General features: G+C 37.6%; 1 protein-coding gene across 1 annotated transcript; it reads left to right on the top strand.

Moving 5' to 3' along the window:
- Positions 1 to 4,855: 4,855 nt before the first annotated feature.
- nsfl1c (NSFL1 (p97) cofactor (p47)) lies at positions 4,856 to 14,767 on the top strand. Its single transcript, XM_079581215.1, has 9 exons — positions 4,856 to 5,012; positions 7,122 to 7,225; positions 8,375 to 8,452; positions 8,530 to 8,695; positions 8,805 to 8,897; positions 10,516 to 10,625; positions 11,797 to 11,934; positions 12,025 to 12,192; positions 14,571 to 14,767. The coding sequence occupies exons 1-9, from the start codon at positions 4,911 to 4,913 to the stop codon at positions 14,731 to 14,733; spliced, it is 1,122 nt and encodes a 373-aa protein (XP_079437341.1). The 5' UTR covers positions 4,856 to 4,910; the 3' UTR covers positions 14,734 to 14,767.
- The last annotated feature ends 233 nt before the right edge of the window (positions 14,768 to 15,000 follow it).

Here is a 15,000-nt window from a genome sequence, read left to right as displayed (position 1 = left end):
GTTTTCCGCGGCAACAAATCACGTTCCCGGACCGTGATATTTTCCAGTCAAACAGAACACGAGTAGCCGAGTCCAATGGTGCTGGTGACTTTTGCATATTTGCTGTAAATCCTGAGATATTGTGGGGGAAAGTCTCCGCAATCGTGGCTGAAAGTGTGGACATTTTTCGAAAAGTCACCATCATGATCATAAAATATAAGAAGTATTCTTTCTTATTTGCGCTTTGGTTTGGGATATAAATGTGATTTTAATCCGCGGCTTTTTGAATGAAGTTATAAAACCTGGCCGCGCCGTCAGCGGCCGCTCTAAACCAGGGCGAGTCCGCGGTGTAGCTAACGTTAGCCGCGTTAGCTCCGCTCCGCTCGCGCGGTAACGGCCCGACTGTAGCCCAGGTCTGTGGCTGTTTATGGCCCTGGCACTGGCCCTGGAACATGCCCTGGCACACCGGGAACCAGCGGGGTCCACAGGGCACCCACACCAGCCACAGTGTGAGGCTACGAAGCTAGTTTCCCTTGTATAACGTGTCTCGCTCCAAATCCTCTCTGCTCCGCGGTGCGCACTCATTTGCATAAAGCCACAATGCGGAGTTTTTGAACTACAAATTAGCTCTTAAAACAATCTTATTCACGTGATTAATTTACCAAAATAACAGAAATGCAATAGGATATGTTTTGCTGAATTTCCACTATGAAATTACAAATTAAGTAACTAAAAAAAAAAAAAAAAAAGTCCTAAATATTTGACTTTTTTTTTTTTTTTTTTTTTTTTGGAGATCACCATAACTGGCTTATTCAAAAAACTATACAAGATATCCCAAATCCCCTCTGAAAGAATCTTTTTATCTAATGTACCAACAAAGCTTAAACCATTATTTTAAACATGGATGGTGCATTATTTAGATTTAATCTGCAAAAAATTGCATATTTTAGCATAAACTCTTATTTTTATATATAATCAAATATTACGGAAATACAGCAATACAGTTTTTGTTCAGATTTGTGTTAATAATATACAGCTGAAGTTTAAAATCGATATCACTCACTTTAAATGTTTTCTGTATCCACCTGCAGTGTCTCGCCTTAATTATTTGTTAAAATATGCAAATTGGTTGCATTGTCTTAGCCCACAATTAAAATCTGACATCATATTTGAAATCCTTGACAATTTTCCTTCTTGGATGTGAATTTTGAGAATGATATTTGGGGAGATGGGAAAGTTAGAGAACAAAGAAGCTGAAAATTGTACCACTTTTTGTGATAAATCGGTCCAGACCATATCCTATTGTTTTAATGGAAATCGATTTCACCAAAAGTGGCCAAAAATGAAAACTGAAATGTTTATAACTTTGGAAGTAATTGATGTATTTAAAAAATTCAAAAAACCTTTTCATCCTCTTGCTGACCTCTACCATCCTATGCTCTTATGAATATTATCTACTGTATTTCAAATTTTCATCTGGCATTGCTACTTGGAGAGCCCCCCTCCCCTGTTTAAATGTGTCCCCCACACCTTGAAGCACTTCTGACGCCAGTGAGCGGGATATCGCCGAACCGCGGGAATGTGTTGGTCGTTTCTGTCGTCGTCATCGTCGTCTCCATCAGGCAGGGAATCCAGTTCTTTACAGTCTGTGTGAAGAACTGGACTAATTATCACTGAGTTTACAGCCACATCACAGTGAGCTGAATGTTTTAGAAATATACAGGTCTATAACATGTTTGTGAAGGCTCTCATTCATCCAGGGAGTCTCCAACAGTATAACAGAACACTTTTTACAGTCAAACCTAAAACCCTGTAATGTAGCTCAGAGCAAACCAAACACTGTGGTGTAAGGCTGTGCAATTATTTTTTTCAAATTTTTTATTAGTTTTTTTTTCTTCAAATTTTTTGTTTTTTTCTTCTAATTTTTAATTTTTTGGATTTTTGTCACTTTTTTGCTGGATTTTTGTCACTTTTTTGCTGGATTTTTGTCACTTTTTTTACTGGATTTTTGTCACTTTTTTGCTGGATTTTTGTCACTTTTTTGCTGGATTTTTGTCACTTTTTTGATGGATTTTTGTCACTTTTTTGCTGGATTTTTGTCACTTTTTTGCTGGATTTTTGTCTTTTTTGCTGGATTTTTGTCTTTTTTTGATGGATTTTTGTCATTTTTTTGATGGATTTTTGTCACTTTTTTGATGGATTTTTGTCACTTTTTTGATGGATTTTTTTAAAGGCAAAAAATAATCGTTTAAACAATCGTGATTTCAATTATGACAAAAATAATCGTGATTATTATTTTTTCAATAATCGAGCAGCCCTGCTGTGGTGAAACAAACTGTGTCTGTGTAAGCTCTCAGTCCATCTTAGATAATACAAGAAAGTGTTTATGGAATATCACCCACATGAATGGCCATATTTCATTCAGTAAAATGACAGTGTAGCAGCAGCTGAGGCTCAGTGGCGACATCTTGTGGCTAAAATCAGTAACACAGTTATACTAAAGTGACACAAAACACCAAACTCCGCCCACATCTGTGTCAGCAGTTGAACTGTAAATTCAGGTTTAAGCTTCATTGATCAGTTTCCTTATTGTCAGAGGTTTGCAGAAAGAGACGCCAGAATATTTACTTAAGTTAGAGTCAAAAAGTACTTGTAGAAAAATGTTACTTTAACTACAATGTAGATTTGATTCATGTTTCAGTCGTGACATTAATAATGAGAAAATCACCATTATTTTCCCCATATTGATCGCTCTCGATTTTCAATTCGATTTTATTTTTTCATAATAAATTAAACACATCTCTCTGCTTCATAAAAATCAGTTCTGTTTTCAGGTTTTGGGCCAAATCTGTCTCTGAACATACAAACTTTCACCCGGAAACAGAAAACATGCCTAATCTTCACAATAACATGTTTAAATATTGCGCTGATTCAATGTTCCCCCATAGACTTATATGGGAGAACACAATTTCAAGGGCCTTTTTCTCCAAACACATGTTTCTGTCATTGTGGCGACACTATGTCCACGTCAGTCGGACCTAAAGACTTCACATTTTCCAGCCTTGGACTGAACAATATTTGGAAGATTTTTTCAGAGGGATTTTTTATTATTTAATCCCTTAAGCCCCATTTATTGAGTTTTGAATGTCAAAAAATAAGGCGAAAATTACATTTTTACAAATCTTTCCACTAAAAAACAGCTTATTTCAAAACTAAACAAAATGAAACCATACATTTGAATGTAGCTCTGTCCATTATTCAGATTTCGTCGCCGAAATGATGGGAAATTTGGGGCATTTTTAGGCATAAAACACCTTGTTCTTATGTGAAAAGATAAAATGACAGAAAACTTGCCATGTATTTTTTTCTCACATTTATGCCAGTGATCGACAGCAAAAGTTTCAAATTGATATCTGTAAATATATTTTTTTTTCCCTATTCACCTGCAGTGTCTCGCCTTATGAGAAGTGTGAGCTTACTATCTATTTTGTCTGATTTTGCTATAATTCTCAGTCTCCCTGGGTCATGAAGAGTCAAAGGATCAGAAATGGTGATTATCTTCTAACATTGGTGAATTATTACGATTTTAGAGCCAGAACCGACTCATGAATCCCACAGAGCAGAGCCGCAGCTACGAGGCTTAGCTTTAGCATGTTAGCGGCTAGTTAGCTCCGTTGTTAGCCTAACGTCTGCCACTCACCGGCGGGTTTTTATCGGTGAAACTCGCAGATGTTCCGGCTCTTTCTCTCCTCGGGCTCCGGAGCAGGTCTTGGATTAGAAATGTTCCAGTTTTTTGTCAAAGTGTGAGGGTTTTCTGCACTTTTCCAGCTCCAGGGTCAAAGTGAGAGCGGCTCTGAGGCGGGAAGGGGAGCAGCGCGAGACTCTGGGGCGGCACGAGCTCGATCTGACGTCATCATTTACGTTTAGACAATACAAGGACATTTAAATTCAGCCAAGATGCCTTTTTAATGGCATTTTCATAATTATTATTTATTATTTATCTTGTCAAGTTTTAAAGTTAGATTTTTTTTGGTGAAGAAATCTGTAAAAAAAAAAAAAAAAAAGCTAATTTCGCCTTACTTTTTGAAATTCAAATTGAATTAATCAGGTTAGGAAATAGATATTTTTAAAAATCCTCGGAAAAAACCTTCAAAATATTGTTAAGTCCAAGCCTGGAAAGTTTGAAGATACTGTCGCCACAATGTGAGAAAAAAGTGACGAAAAATTGATGAAAAAGTGGCAAAAATTTGATAAAAATTTGACAAAAAATGACAAAAATGTGACAAAAAATTGACAAAAAATTTAAAAAATGTGACAAAAATGTGATAAAAATTTGACTAAAAAAGACTAAAAATGAAAAAAAATAAAAAATTGGACAAAAATATGACAAAAAATGACAAAAAAAAATGACAAAAAAAATTGACAAAAATGTGACAAAAATTTGATTAAAATTTGACGAAAAAAGACTAAAAATGAAAAAAAAAAAATTGACAAAAATGTGACAAAAATTTGATTAAAATTTGACGAAAAAATGACACAAATATGACAAAAAATATTATATTATTATAAAAAAAAAAAATCCAAATAAACCTATGGATAAACATTGAGTCAGTGCAATAATTAACCTCTTACCGCTTTAACCGAGCGCTTTATCTCCTATTTGGCTTTACCCAAATCTAAAAGCTTCTCGTTTTGTCTCGTTTTTGTCTCATTTTTCTCACTTTTTATGCTTTTTTGTCTCGTTTCTGTCGCTACATTAACGCTTTTTCCAAAACGCTTTAAGATTTGGGTAAAGCTGTAGAAAATGCGCTCTGTTCGGGCGGGGGTTAAGAGATTAAAGTGTGTTGTTTGTGGCGGTGGTAGGAACCATCGCCGCCGCCGCTTGTTCCCAGGCGGAGGCGGACCTTCTTCACAGCAGCACAGTTAGCATCATGTCGAACCCGGAGGACTCGGTTCGGGAGTTCAGGGCCGTCACGGACGTGGACGAGGACCGGGCCCGGTTCTTCCTGGAGTCTTCGGGCTGGAACCTTCAGGTACCGCGGGCCCCTGAGCCGTGTCAGGCCGAGAGAGGGGCTCTTTTCCCGGGGAGAGCGCGGGGCAGACCCGGGAGGTGCTAACGGCTAAGCTAACGAGGCTAACGGTGGCTGTACCGGTGTTTCTGCCTCAGCTGGAGCGCGCGCAAAGTAGTTTTTACTCTTTGTTAAACACGTAAAACAGCCTCTTTAGCCTCTGCTGTTCATACATATAATTATCATCAAGTTAAAGTGAATCTATCCCGCAGTTTGAGGGTAAATACTGCGCAGTGACGGATCAGGTTAGCTCCAGGTTAGCTCCAGGTTAGCTACATCTGCCGGTGCTTTGACACTTCTGGACTTTTCTGTCTCTGAAACGTGTTTATTGTGTCCTGTCCGCGCGGGGGCCTCGGGCTGCTCCACATTTAAACATTATCTTGTCATTGTCACGTTATTTGAAGCCGTTTGGTGCCGATCTGGCGGTGACGGATCGGGTTTAGCTCGTGTGGTTCATTTGTGCAAGTCACTCACTGACAATGGGCCCCGGCTCTGAGGGCTCTGTCTGCGGGAAACACTGCGACCAGCCCCGGAACAACACGCGAGTGAAAGAGAAGTGCGTGCGCTGCTGTTCTGGGGCTGCAGTCAGTCATGTTAGCTTCATTTAGCCGCAGTTAGCTTCACATAAACTGTTGTTTGAAAGCTTTAGTGGTGAGAGAGGGTCCAACATCAGGTTTAAAACAGTCATGTGGACGGTTCTGTGGCAGAGCTTTAATAATACCTTTACTTTCTTTATCATTCTATCAACGCTAATAATTAAAGGCTTTGTTTGTGGTTAATAAAGGGGTTAGATCCTGGAGCTCTGTGGTTCTTATGGTGATGGAGGGTTTGATCCTGTAGCTCTGTTGTCTGGGGCTTAGTGACCCCGGTAGGCTCTCCCGGGAACCCTGACCCTCGCTCAGGCCAGTTTCTTTAAAAGGTTTAAGTTAGGGCTGCTGGATTATTGAAAAAATAATAATCCCGATTATTTTTGTCATAATTGAAATCACGATTATTCAAACGATTATTTTTTTGCCTTTACAAAAAAAGTGACAATCAATAAAAAAAAAGACAAAAATCCATCAAAAAAGTGACAAAAATCCATTAAAAAAAAGACAAAAATCCATCAAAAAAATGACAAAAATCCAGCAAAAAAAAGACAAAAATCCAGCAAAAAAATGACAAAAATCCAGCAAAAAAATGACAAAAATCCAGCAAAAAAATGACAAAAATCCAGCAAAAAAAAGACAAAAATCCATCAAAAAAGTGACAAAAATCAATCAAAAAAAAAGACAAAAATCCATTAAAAAAAAGACAAAAATCCAGCAAAAAAGTGACAAAAATCCAGCAAAAAAAAGACACAAATCCAGCAAAAAAGTGACAAAAATCCAGCAAAAAAGTGACAAAAATACAGCAAAAAAAAGGCAAAAATCCATCAAAAAAGTGACAAAAATACAGCAAAAAAGTGACAAAAATCCAGCAAAAAAGTGACAAAATCCAGCAAAAAAGTGACAAAAATCCAGCAAAAAAGTGACAAAATCCAGCAAAAAAGTGACAAAAATCCAGCAAAAAAGTGACAAAAATCCATCAAAAAGTGACAAAAATCCATCAAAAAAGTGACAAAAATCCATCAAAAAAGTGACAAAAATCCAGCAAAAAAGTGACAAAAATCCAGCAAAAAAGTGACAAAAATCCATCAAAAAAAGTGACAAAAATCCATCAAAAAAAATGACAAAAATCCAGCAAAAAAAATGACAAAAATCCAGCAAAAAATGACAAAAATCCAGCAAAAAAAATGACAAAAATCCAGCAAAAAAGTGACAAAAATCCAGCAAAAAAGTGACAAAAATCCAGCAAAAAAGTGACAAAAATCCAGCAAAAAAAAAGACAAAAATCCAGCAAAAAAAGACAAAAATCCAGCAAAAAAATGTGAAAAAAAAATTGAAAAAAATAAATAAAAATTTGAAAAAACAAATTATAATCGATTTTTTGCGATGATGCTAATGTTGTAATCGTTTACTGTTGTAATCGAAATCGTAATCGAATTTCGATTAATTGCACAGCCCTAGTTTAAGTTCTGAATCTGTTTTCCAGCTCGCTCTGGCCAGTTTCTTCGAGGACGGCGCAGATGAAGATGATATCGTGACTCTTCCTCAGCCGGAAGGAGGCTCCTCCGTCTCCAGAGCCACAGGTCCCAGGTCAGTCCTGCTCAGTCTGAAGTAACAGCTTTATTAGAGAAGCTATTTTTGTCTTTTTTTGATGGATTTTTGTCTTTTTTTGGTGGATTTTTGTCTTTTTTTTTGCTGGATTTTTGTCACTTTTTTGATGGATTTTTGTCATTTTTTTGATGGATTTTTGTCATTTTTTTGGTGGATTTTTGTCATTTTTTGATGGATTTTTTGGTGGATTTTTGTCATTTTTTTACTGGATTTTTGTCTTTTTTTGGTGGATTTTTGTCTTTTTTTACTGGATTTTTGTCATTTTTTTTGATGGATTTTTGTCATTTTTTTGTGGATTTTTGTCATTTTTTTTGATGGATTTTGTCATTTTTTTGATGGATTTTTGTCATTTTTTTGATGGATTTTTGTCATTTTTTTGATGGATTTTTGTCATTTTTTTGATGGATTTTTGTCATTTTTTGGTGGATTTTTGTCATTTTTTTTATGGATTTTTGTCATTTTTTTGATGGATTTTTGTCATTTTTTGATGGATTTTTTGGTGGATTTTTGTCATTTTTTGGATGGATTTTTTGGTGGATTTTTGTCACTTTTTTGATGGATTTTTGTCACTTTTTTGATGGATTTTTGTCACTTTTTTGATGGATTTTTGTCACTTTTTTGATGGATTTTTGTCATTTTTTTTCATGGAGTTTTGTCACTTTTTTGATGGATTTTTGTCACTTTTTTGATGGATTTTTGTCACTTTTTTGATGGATTTTTGTCATTTTTTTTCATGGAGTTTTGTCACTTTTTTGATGGATTTTTGTCACTTTTTTGATGGATTTTTGTCACTTTTTTGATGGATTTTTGTCATTTTTTTTCATGGAGTTTTGTCACTTTTTTGATGGATTTTTGTCACTTTTTTGATGGATTTTTGTCACTTTTTTGATGGAGTTTTGTCATTTTTTTTCATGGAGTTTTGTCACTTTTTTGATGGATTTTTGTCACTTTTTTTATGGATTTTTGTCTCTTTTTTGCTGGATTTTTTTAAAGGCAACAAATAATCGTTTGAATAATCGTGATTTCAATTATGACAAAAATAATCGTGATTATTATTTTTTCAATAATCGAGCCGCCCTACTGTGTCGTATAAAGTCTGTGAAACGAGATGACTGTGTTTCTGTTCAGCTCTCAGCCCAGAGTGACGTCCTTCAGAGACCTGATGCACGAGGCGGAGGAGGACAGCGACGAGGAGGAGGGTCAGAGGTGAGTTGGGCGGAGGCGGGCGGAGGCGGGGGGAGGCGGGGGACCTCTGATGATGTCTGACCTGTGAGTCTCCTCAGGTTCTTCGCGGGCGGCTCTGAGCGCAGTGGGCAGCAGATCGTGGGGCCGCCTAAGAAGAAGAGCTCTAATGAAGTGGTGGAGGATCTGTTCAAAGGAGCGCGAGAACACGGAGCGGTGCCTCTGGACCGGGCTGGAGCCGGGCTGGGGGGCAGCGGCCGGGCACAGGTCAGGGCATAACGGGCGCTCACAACACTCCCCTAACAAAGATGGTGGACGACAGAGACCTGGTCCTCCTTCATGTCCGTGTGAGTCTTTATCGTGTTTCTGTGTGCAGGCGTTTGTGGGCGGCGGCTATCGTCTGGGGGCGGCGCCGGAGGAGGAGTCTGCGTACGTGTCCGGAGAGAGACGACCACACAGTCAACAGGACGTGAGTTCAGCCGTTAGATCTTCTCCATCAGACGAAATAACTAATTAATCCATAACGAGCAAAGAGAAGCTCAAACTCCAAGGCCGTGGGAACCCCTGGTGGATCGTCTATGCATTACAAGCAATATTAACCTCTTAACTCCCGCCTGAACCGAGAGCATTTTCTCCAGTTCAGCTTTACCCAAATCCTGTAGGCCAGTGTAACGCCTCATTTGAAAGCTAAGATCTACAAAACTCATCTAAATGGATCTTTTTCCTCACATCAGATTTGTTTTCATTTTTTTGAGGGGGTTTTCAACTCATTTTTGTAAATTTATTGTCATTTTTTTTGTCCATTTTTTGTCATTTTTTGTCATTTTTTTTGTCATTTTTTTGTCAATTTTTTGTCATTTTTTTTTGTCATTTTTTGTCATTTTTTGTCATTTTTTGTCATTTTTTGTCCATTTTTTGTCAATTTTTTAGTCAATTTTTTCGTCGTTTTTTTGTCATTTTTTCGTCATTTTTTGTCATTTTTTGTCATTTTTTGTCTTTTTTTGTCATTTTTTGTCAATTTTTTAGTCAATTTTTTCGTCGTTTTTTTGTCATTTTTTCGTCATTTTTTGTCATTTTTTGTCTTTTTTTTTGTCATTTTTTCGTCATTTTTTGTCATTTTTTCGTCATTTTTTGTCCATTTTTTGGTCTTTTTTGTCATTTTTTGTCCATTTTTTGTCAATTTTTTAGTCAATTTTTTCGTCGTTTTTTTGTCCATTTTTGTCAATTTTTGTCAATTTTTGTCAATTTTTTCGTCTTTTTTTGGTCATTTTTTGTCACTTTTTCCGTCATTTTTTTGTCCATTTTTTTGTCCATTTTTTTGTCATTTTTTGTCATTTTTTGTCATTTTTTGGTCATTTTTTGGTCATTTTTTGGTCATTTTTTGTCACTTTTTCCGTCATTTTTTTGTCCATTTTTTGTCCATTTTTTGTCAATTTTTCCGTCATTTTTTCATCATTTTTTGTCATATTTTTTGTCATATTTTTTGTTGGTTTTTTTGTCATTTTTTGTCATTTTTTTGTCATTTTTTGGTAATTTTTGGTAATTTTTGGTAATTTTTTGTCACATTTCCATCATTGTTTTCGTCTCAGTTTTGTCGCTATTTTCTCACCTTTTTCCCAGAAGCTTTTGGATTGGGGTAAAGCCAAACTGGAGAAACTGTGCTCGGTTCAGGCGGGAGTTAAGGGGTTAAATAAATAGGAAATAAGCAAAGAAATAGCGTTTTGGGGGGGGCAATCTTGTCTCTCAGCCCCCCTAGCCAAAATATCTTCCCACGGCCCTGTCGAACTCTGTCCTTTACCAGCTTGAGTTGGAGAAAATCCGCTCGGTTAAAACGGGGGGTCAGAGGTTCAGATTATAAGTGAGTCCTTTTTATCTGTTGTTAAAGTTCTGATGGCGGCGCAGCAGGTTCCTTCACTCTGAGGAAACACACAAAGTATCAACATCTACCTTCGATACCACTTTTGGAATCCATTTAGTATCGAGGAATCAAAGCTCAATAAATGAAGGAATCCGATCGTTTAAAAACCCCATGTGTGAAAAGATCTTCTAGATGTGGTAAAGTCTGAGGTGGAGATGTTTGTGTGCAGGTCCACGTGGTCCTGAAGCTGTGGAAGAGCGGCTTCAGTCTGGACAGTGGAGAGCTGAGGAACTACAGCGACCCCGGGAACGCCAGCTTCCTGGAGGCCATTCGGAGAGGGTGAGTGACCTCTGACCCTCTGACCCTCTGTGTGCTCTGACCTGGTGGACGTCCTAACCCCCTGTCCTTACAGAAATGATAAATTTTGTCGCATTTATGTAATTTTTTTGTCATTTTTTTCATCAATTTTTTGTCATTTTTTGTCGCATTTTTGTCATTTTTTTGTCGCATTTTTGTCACATTTTTGTCACATTTTTGTCATTTTTTTGTCGCATTTTTGTCGCATTTTTATCATTTTTTTGTCACATTTTTGTCATTTTTTTGTCACATTTTTAGCATTTTTTTGTCACATTTTTGTCATTTTTTTGTCATTTTTTTGTCATTTTTTTCATCAATTTTTTGTCACATTTTTGTCACATTTTTATCATTTTTTTGTCACATTTTAATCATTTTTTTGTCAATTTTTTGTCTTTTTTTTGTCTTTTTTTTGTCAAATTTGTATCATTTTTTTGTCACATTTTTGTCATTTTTTGTCATTTTTTTGTCACATTTTTGTCATTTTTTTGTCACATTTTCATCAATTTTTTGTCACATTTTTGTCACATTTTTATCATTTTTTTGTCATTTTTATCATTTTTTTGTCACATTTTTATCATTTTTTGTCGCATTTTTGTCTTTTTTTGTCACATTTTAATCATTTTTTTGTCAATTTTTTGTCTTTTTTTTGTCTTTTTTTTGTCAAATTTGTATCATTTTTTTGTCACATTTTTGTCATTTTTTGTAATTTTTTTGTCACATTTTTGTCATTTTTTTGTCACATTTTCGTCATTTTTTTGTCACATTTTTATCATTTTTTTGTCGCATTTTTGTTATTTTTTTGTCACATTTTTGTCACATTTTTATCATTTTTTTGTCACATTTTTGTTATTTTTTTCCACATTTTTGTCAAATTTTTATCATTTTTTTTGTCACATTTTTGTAATTTGTCATATCTCCTGACCCCCTGTCCTCTCTGACCCCCTGTCCTCTCTGACCCCCTGTCCTCTCTAACCCCCTGTCCTCTCTAACCCCCTGTCCTCTCTGTCCTCTCTAACCCCCTGTCCTCTCTAACCCTCTGTCCTCTCTAACTCCCTGTCCTCTCTGACCCCCTGTCCTCTCTAACCCCCTGTCCTCTCTAACCCCCTGTCCTCTCTGTCCTCTCTAACCCCCCTGTCCTCTCTAACCTCTTCAGGGAGATCCCTCTGGAGCTGAGGCAGCGCGCTCGTGGAGGTCAGGTGAACCTGGACATGGAGGACCACCGAGACGAGGACTTTGTGAAGCCCAAAATGGCCTTCAAGGCGTTTGGAGGAGAAGGGCAGAAGCTGGGCAGGTGAGGAGCCTCGTCCTTCTGACTCCAGGCTGTGGACTCTTCACTGTTTCTTATGAAAGCCTCTGTGCTCCTCCTCCTCCCTGTGCCCAGCGCCACCCCGGAGCTGGTACCTGTGCCCGCCTCCCAGTCGGACCAGGCGGCGGCCGAGGCCAACGCCAGCGCCGCCGTGACCCTCGACCCCTCAGCGCCCGTCACCAACATCCAGATCAGACTGGCCGACGGAGGGAGACTGGTGCAGCGCTTCAACCACGCCCACAGGTAGGACACGCCCACAGGACACGCCCACAGGACACGCCCACAGGTAGAACCCGCCCATGGCTTAAAGGAGCAGGCCAGCGTTTTTCCACACTGAGATATGTTCTTACCTGAGCTGTGACGAGTTCTTTAGGACCTGTCTGATCTTCAGTCACGTAAACACAGCGCAGACGGCGTTAGCATTTAGCCTCTCCCTCTCTCCTCTATAGCGTTAGCATTTAGCCTCTCCCTCTCTCCTCTATAGCTCCAAAACAGGTCAAGATAGAAGCTACCAAGCTCTTCCACGTTTCCCCTATTTAAATATGGTTACGTGAAGTGTTCCACTACAAAGTATAATTACACACAATTAAACCATGTGGATTTTCTAAGCGGATAAAAGGGGGGACTATATTGTAAGAGTAATAATACCAGGAGTAGTTTGGCATCCGCGCAGTAATCTTCACTTTACTGTGCAGATGCCAAATTACTCCTGTTTTTTTTGTTTGGTGTTCAACTCATTTTTTTGTCACTTTTTTGTCATTTTTTTGTCTTTTTTTGTCATTTTTTTCATCATTTTTTTGTCATTTTTTCATCAATTTTTTATCAATTTTTTTGTCATTTTTTTGTCTTTTTTTGTCATTTTTTCATCAATTTTTTATCAATTTTTTTGTATTTTTTGTCGCATTTTTATCAATTTTTTGTCACTTTTTTGTCACTTTTTTGTCGCATTTTTGTCGCATTTTTGTCATTTTTTCATTAATTTTTTATCAATTTTTTGTCACTTTTTTGTCACTTTTTTGTCACTTTTTTGTCGCATTTTTGTCACTTTTTTCATCAATTTTTTTCAATTTTTTGTCATTTTTTGTCATTTTTTGTCGCATTTTTATCACTTTTTTTGTCATTTTTTTGTCATTTTTTTGTCATTTTTTTGTCATTTTTTTGTATATAATATAAAAGTTCATCTCTTTTACTAATCCAAGTTCCGTTGTTTTAATCATTGAAAACACTGACACTGATTACAGCCTTAACCTGACCCCCCCTCTCCCCTGTCCCCCCCCCAGGGTGTCAGACCTGCGCAGCTTCCTGGTGGCAGCTACACTGATTACTGTACAGCCTTAACCTGACCCCCCCTCTCCCCTGTCCCCCCCAGGGTGTCAGACCTGCGCAGCTTTTATCACATTTTTATCACATTTTTATCATTTTTTTGTCATTTTTTTATCACATTTTTATCATTTTTTTGTCATTTTTTGTCGTTTTTTCGTCTTTTTTTCGTCTTTTTTTCGTCATTTTTTTATCACATTTTTATCAAATTTTTGTCATTTTTTCGTCGTTTTTTCGTCATTTTTTCGTCTTTTTTTTATCACATTTTTATCAATTTTTTGTCATTTTTTGTCGTTTTTTTGTCTTTTTTTCGTCATTTTTTTGTCACATTTTTATCAATTTTTTGTCATTTTTTTGTCATTTTTTTGTCACATTTTTATCACATTTTTATCATTTTTTTAATCATTTTTTGTCATTTTTTTTATCACATTTTTGTCCTTTTTTCGTCATTTTTTCGCCATTTTTTGGTCATTTTTATCACATTTTTATCAAATTTTTTATCATTTTTTTATCATTTTTTTGTCATTTTTTTGTCATATTATCACAATTTTGTCATTTTTTCGTCATTTTTTTGTCATTTTTTCGTCATTTTTCGTCATTTTTTTTATCACATTTTTATCACAATTTTGTCATTTTTTCGTCATTTTTCGTCATTTTTTTATCACATTTTTATCAAATTTTATCAATTTTTTCGTCATTTTTTTATCACATTTTTATCACATTTTTGTCATTTTTTCGCCATTTTTTTGTCATTTTTCGTCATTTTTTTAGCACATTTTTATCACATTTTTTATCATTTTTTTGTCATTTTTTCGTCTTTTTTTCGTCTTTTTTTCGTCTTTTTTTCGTCTTTTTTTCGTCTTTTTTTGTCTCATTTTTGTCATTTTTTTGGTCATTTTTTCATAATTTTTTTGTATATAATATAAAAGTTCATCTCTTTTACTAATCCAAGTTCCGTTGTTTTAATCATTGAAAACACTGACACTGATTACAGCCTTAACCTGACCCCCCCTCTCCCCTGTCCCCCCCCCAGGGTGTCAGACCTGCGCAGCTTCCTGGTGGCAGCTACACTGATTACTGTACAGCCTTAACCTGACCCCCCCTCTCCCCTGTCCCCCCCAGGGTGTCAGACCTGCGCAGCTTCCTGGTGGCAGCTACACTGATTACTGTACAGCCTTAACCTGACCCCCCCTCTCCCCTGTCCCCCCCAGGGTGTCAGACCTGCGCAGCTTCCTGGTGGCAGCTACACTGATTACTGTACAGCCTTAACCTGACCCCCCCTCTCCCCTGTCCCCCCCCAGGGTGTCAGACCTGCGCAGCTTCCTGGTGGCGGCCCGGCCCGTCATGGCGGCGCAGGAGTTCGTCCTCATGACGACTTTCCCGAACAAAGAGCTGAGCGACGAGAGCCAGACTCTGCTCCAGGCCAACCTGCTGAACGCCGTCATCGTGCAGAGGCTAAAGTGACCCCGCCCTCGCCGGGGGGGGCGCTCGCCGGGGGGGGGCGCTCGCCGGGCGCCGCACACGGACTTACGGACTCCTCTTTTGTTTTTCTAAACTTGATTCATTATATTTTGCCTCCAACACTCGCATCTGAAGGTTTGGGGTTTGGGGGCGGGGTTTGGGACCGGGGGGAGGGGCCGGGGGGAGGGGGCGGGGACACACCCACACATTAACAAACACACATCCTTATAAAAACACTTTTCTCTGAATCAAACCCCCCCGTGAGCGGCT

The sequence above is a fragment of the Gobius niger genome, assembly GCF_951799975.1.
Source record: "Gobius niger genome assembly, chromosome: 22".
Classification (NCBI taxonomy): domain Eukaryota; kingdom Metazoa; phylum Chordata; class Actinopteri; order Gobiiformes; family Gobiidae; genus Gobius; species Gobius niger.
Note: the sequence above shows the minus strand (reverse complement) of the source record. Positions and strands in the feature narration are given on the sequence as shown.

Excerpts from the sequence above, each read along its gene's own strand:
- nsfl1c (XM_079581215.1), top strand. The coding sequence starts at position 4,911 with ATGTCGAACCCGGAGGACTCGGTTCGGGAGTTCAGGGCCGTCACGGAC. Across the intron at positions 5,013-7,121 it reads CTTCGGGCTGGAACCTTCAG|CTCGCTCTGGCCAGTTTCTT; the intron begins GTACCGCGGGCC and ends TCTGTTTTCCAG. Across the intron at positions 10,626-11,796 it reads CTGGAGGCCATTCGGAGAGG|GGAGATCCCTCTGGAGCTGA; the intron begins GTGAGTGACCTC and ends TAACCTCTTCAG.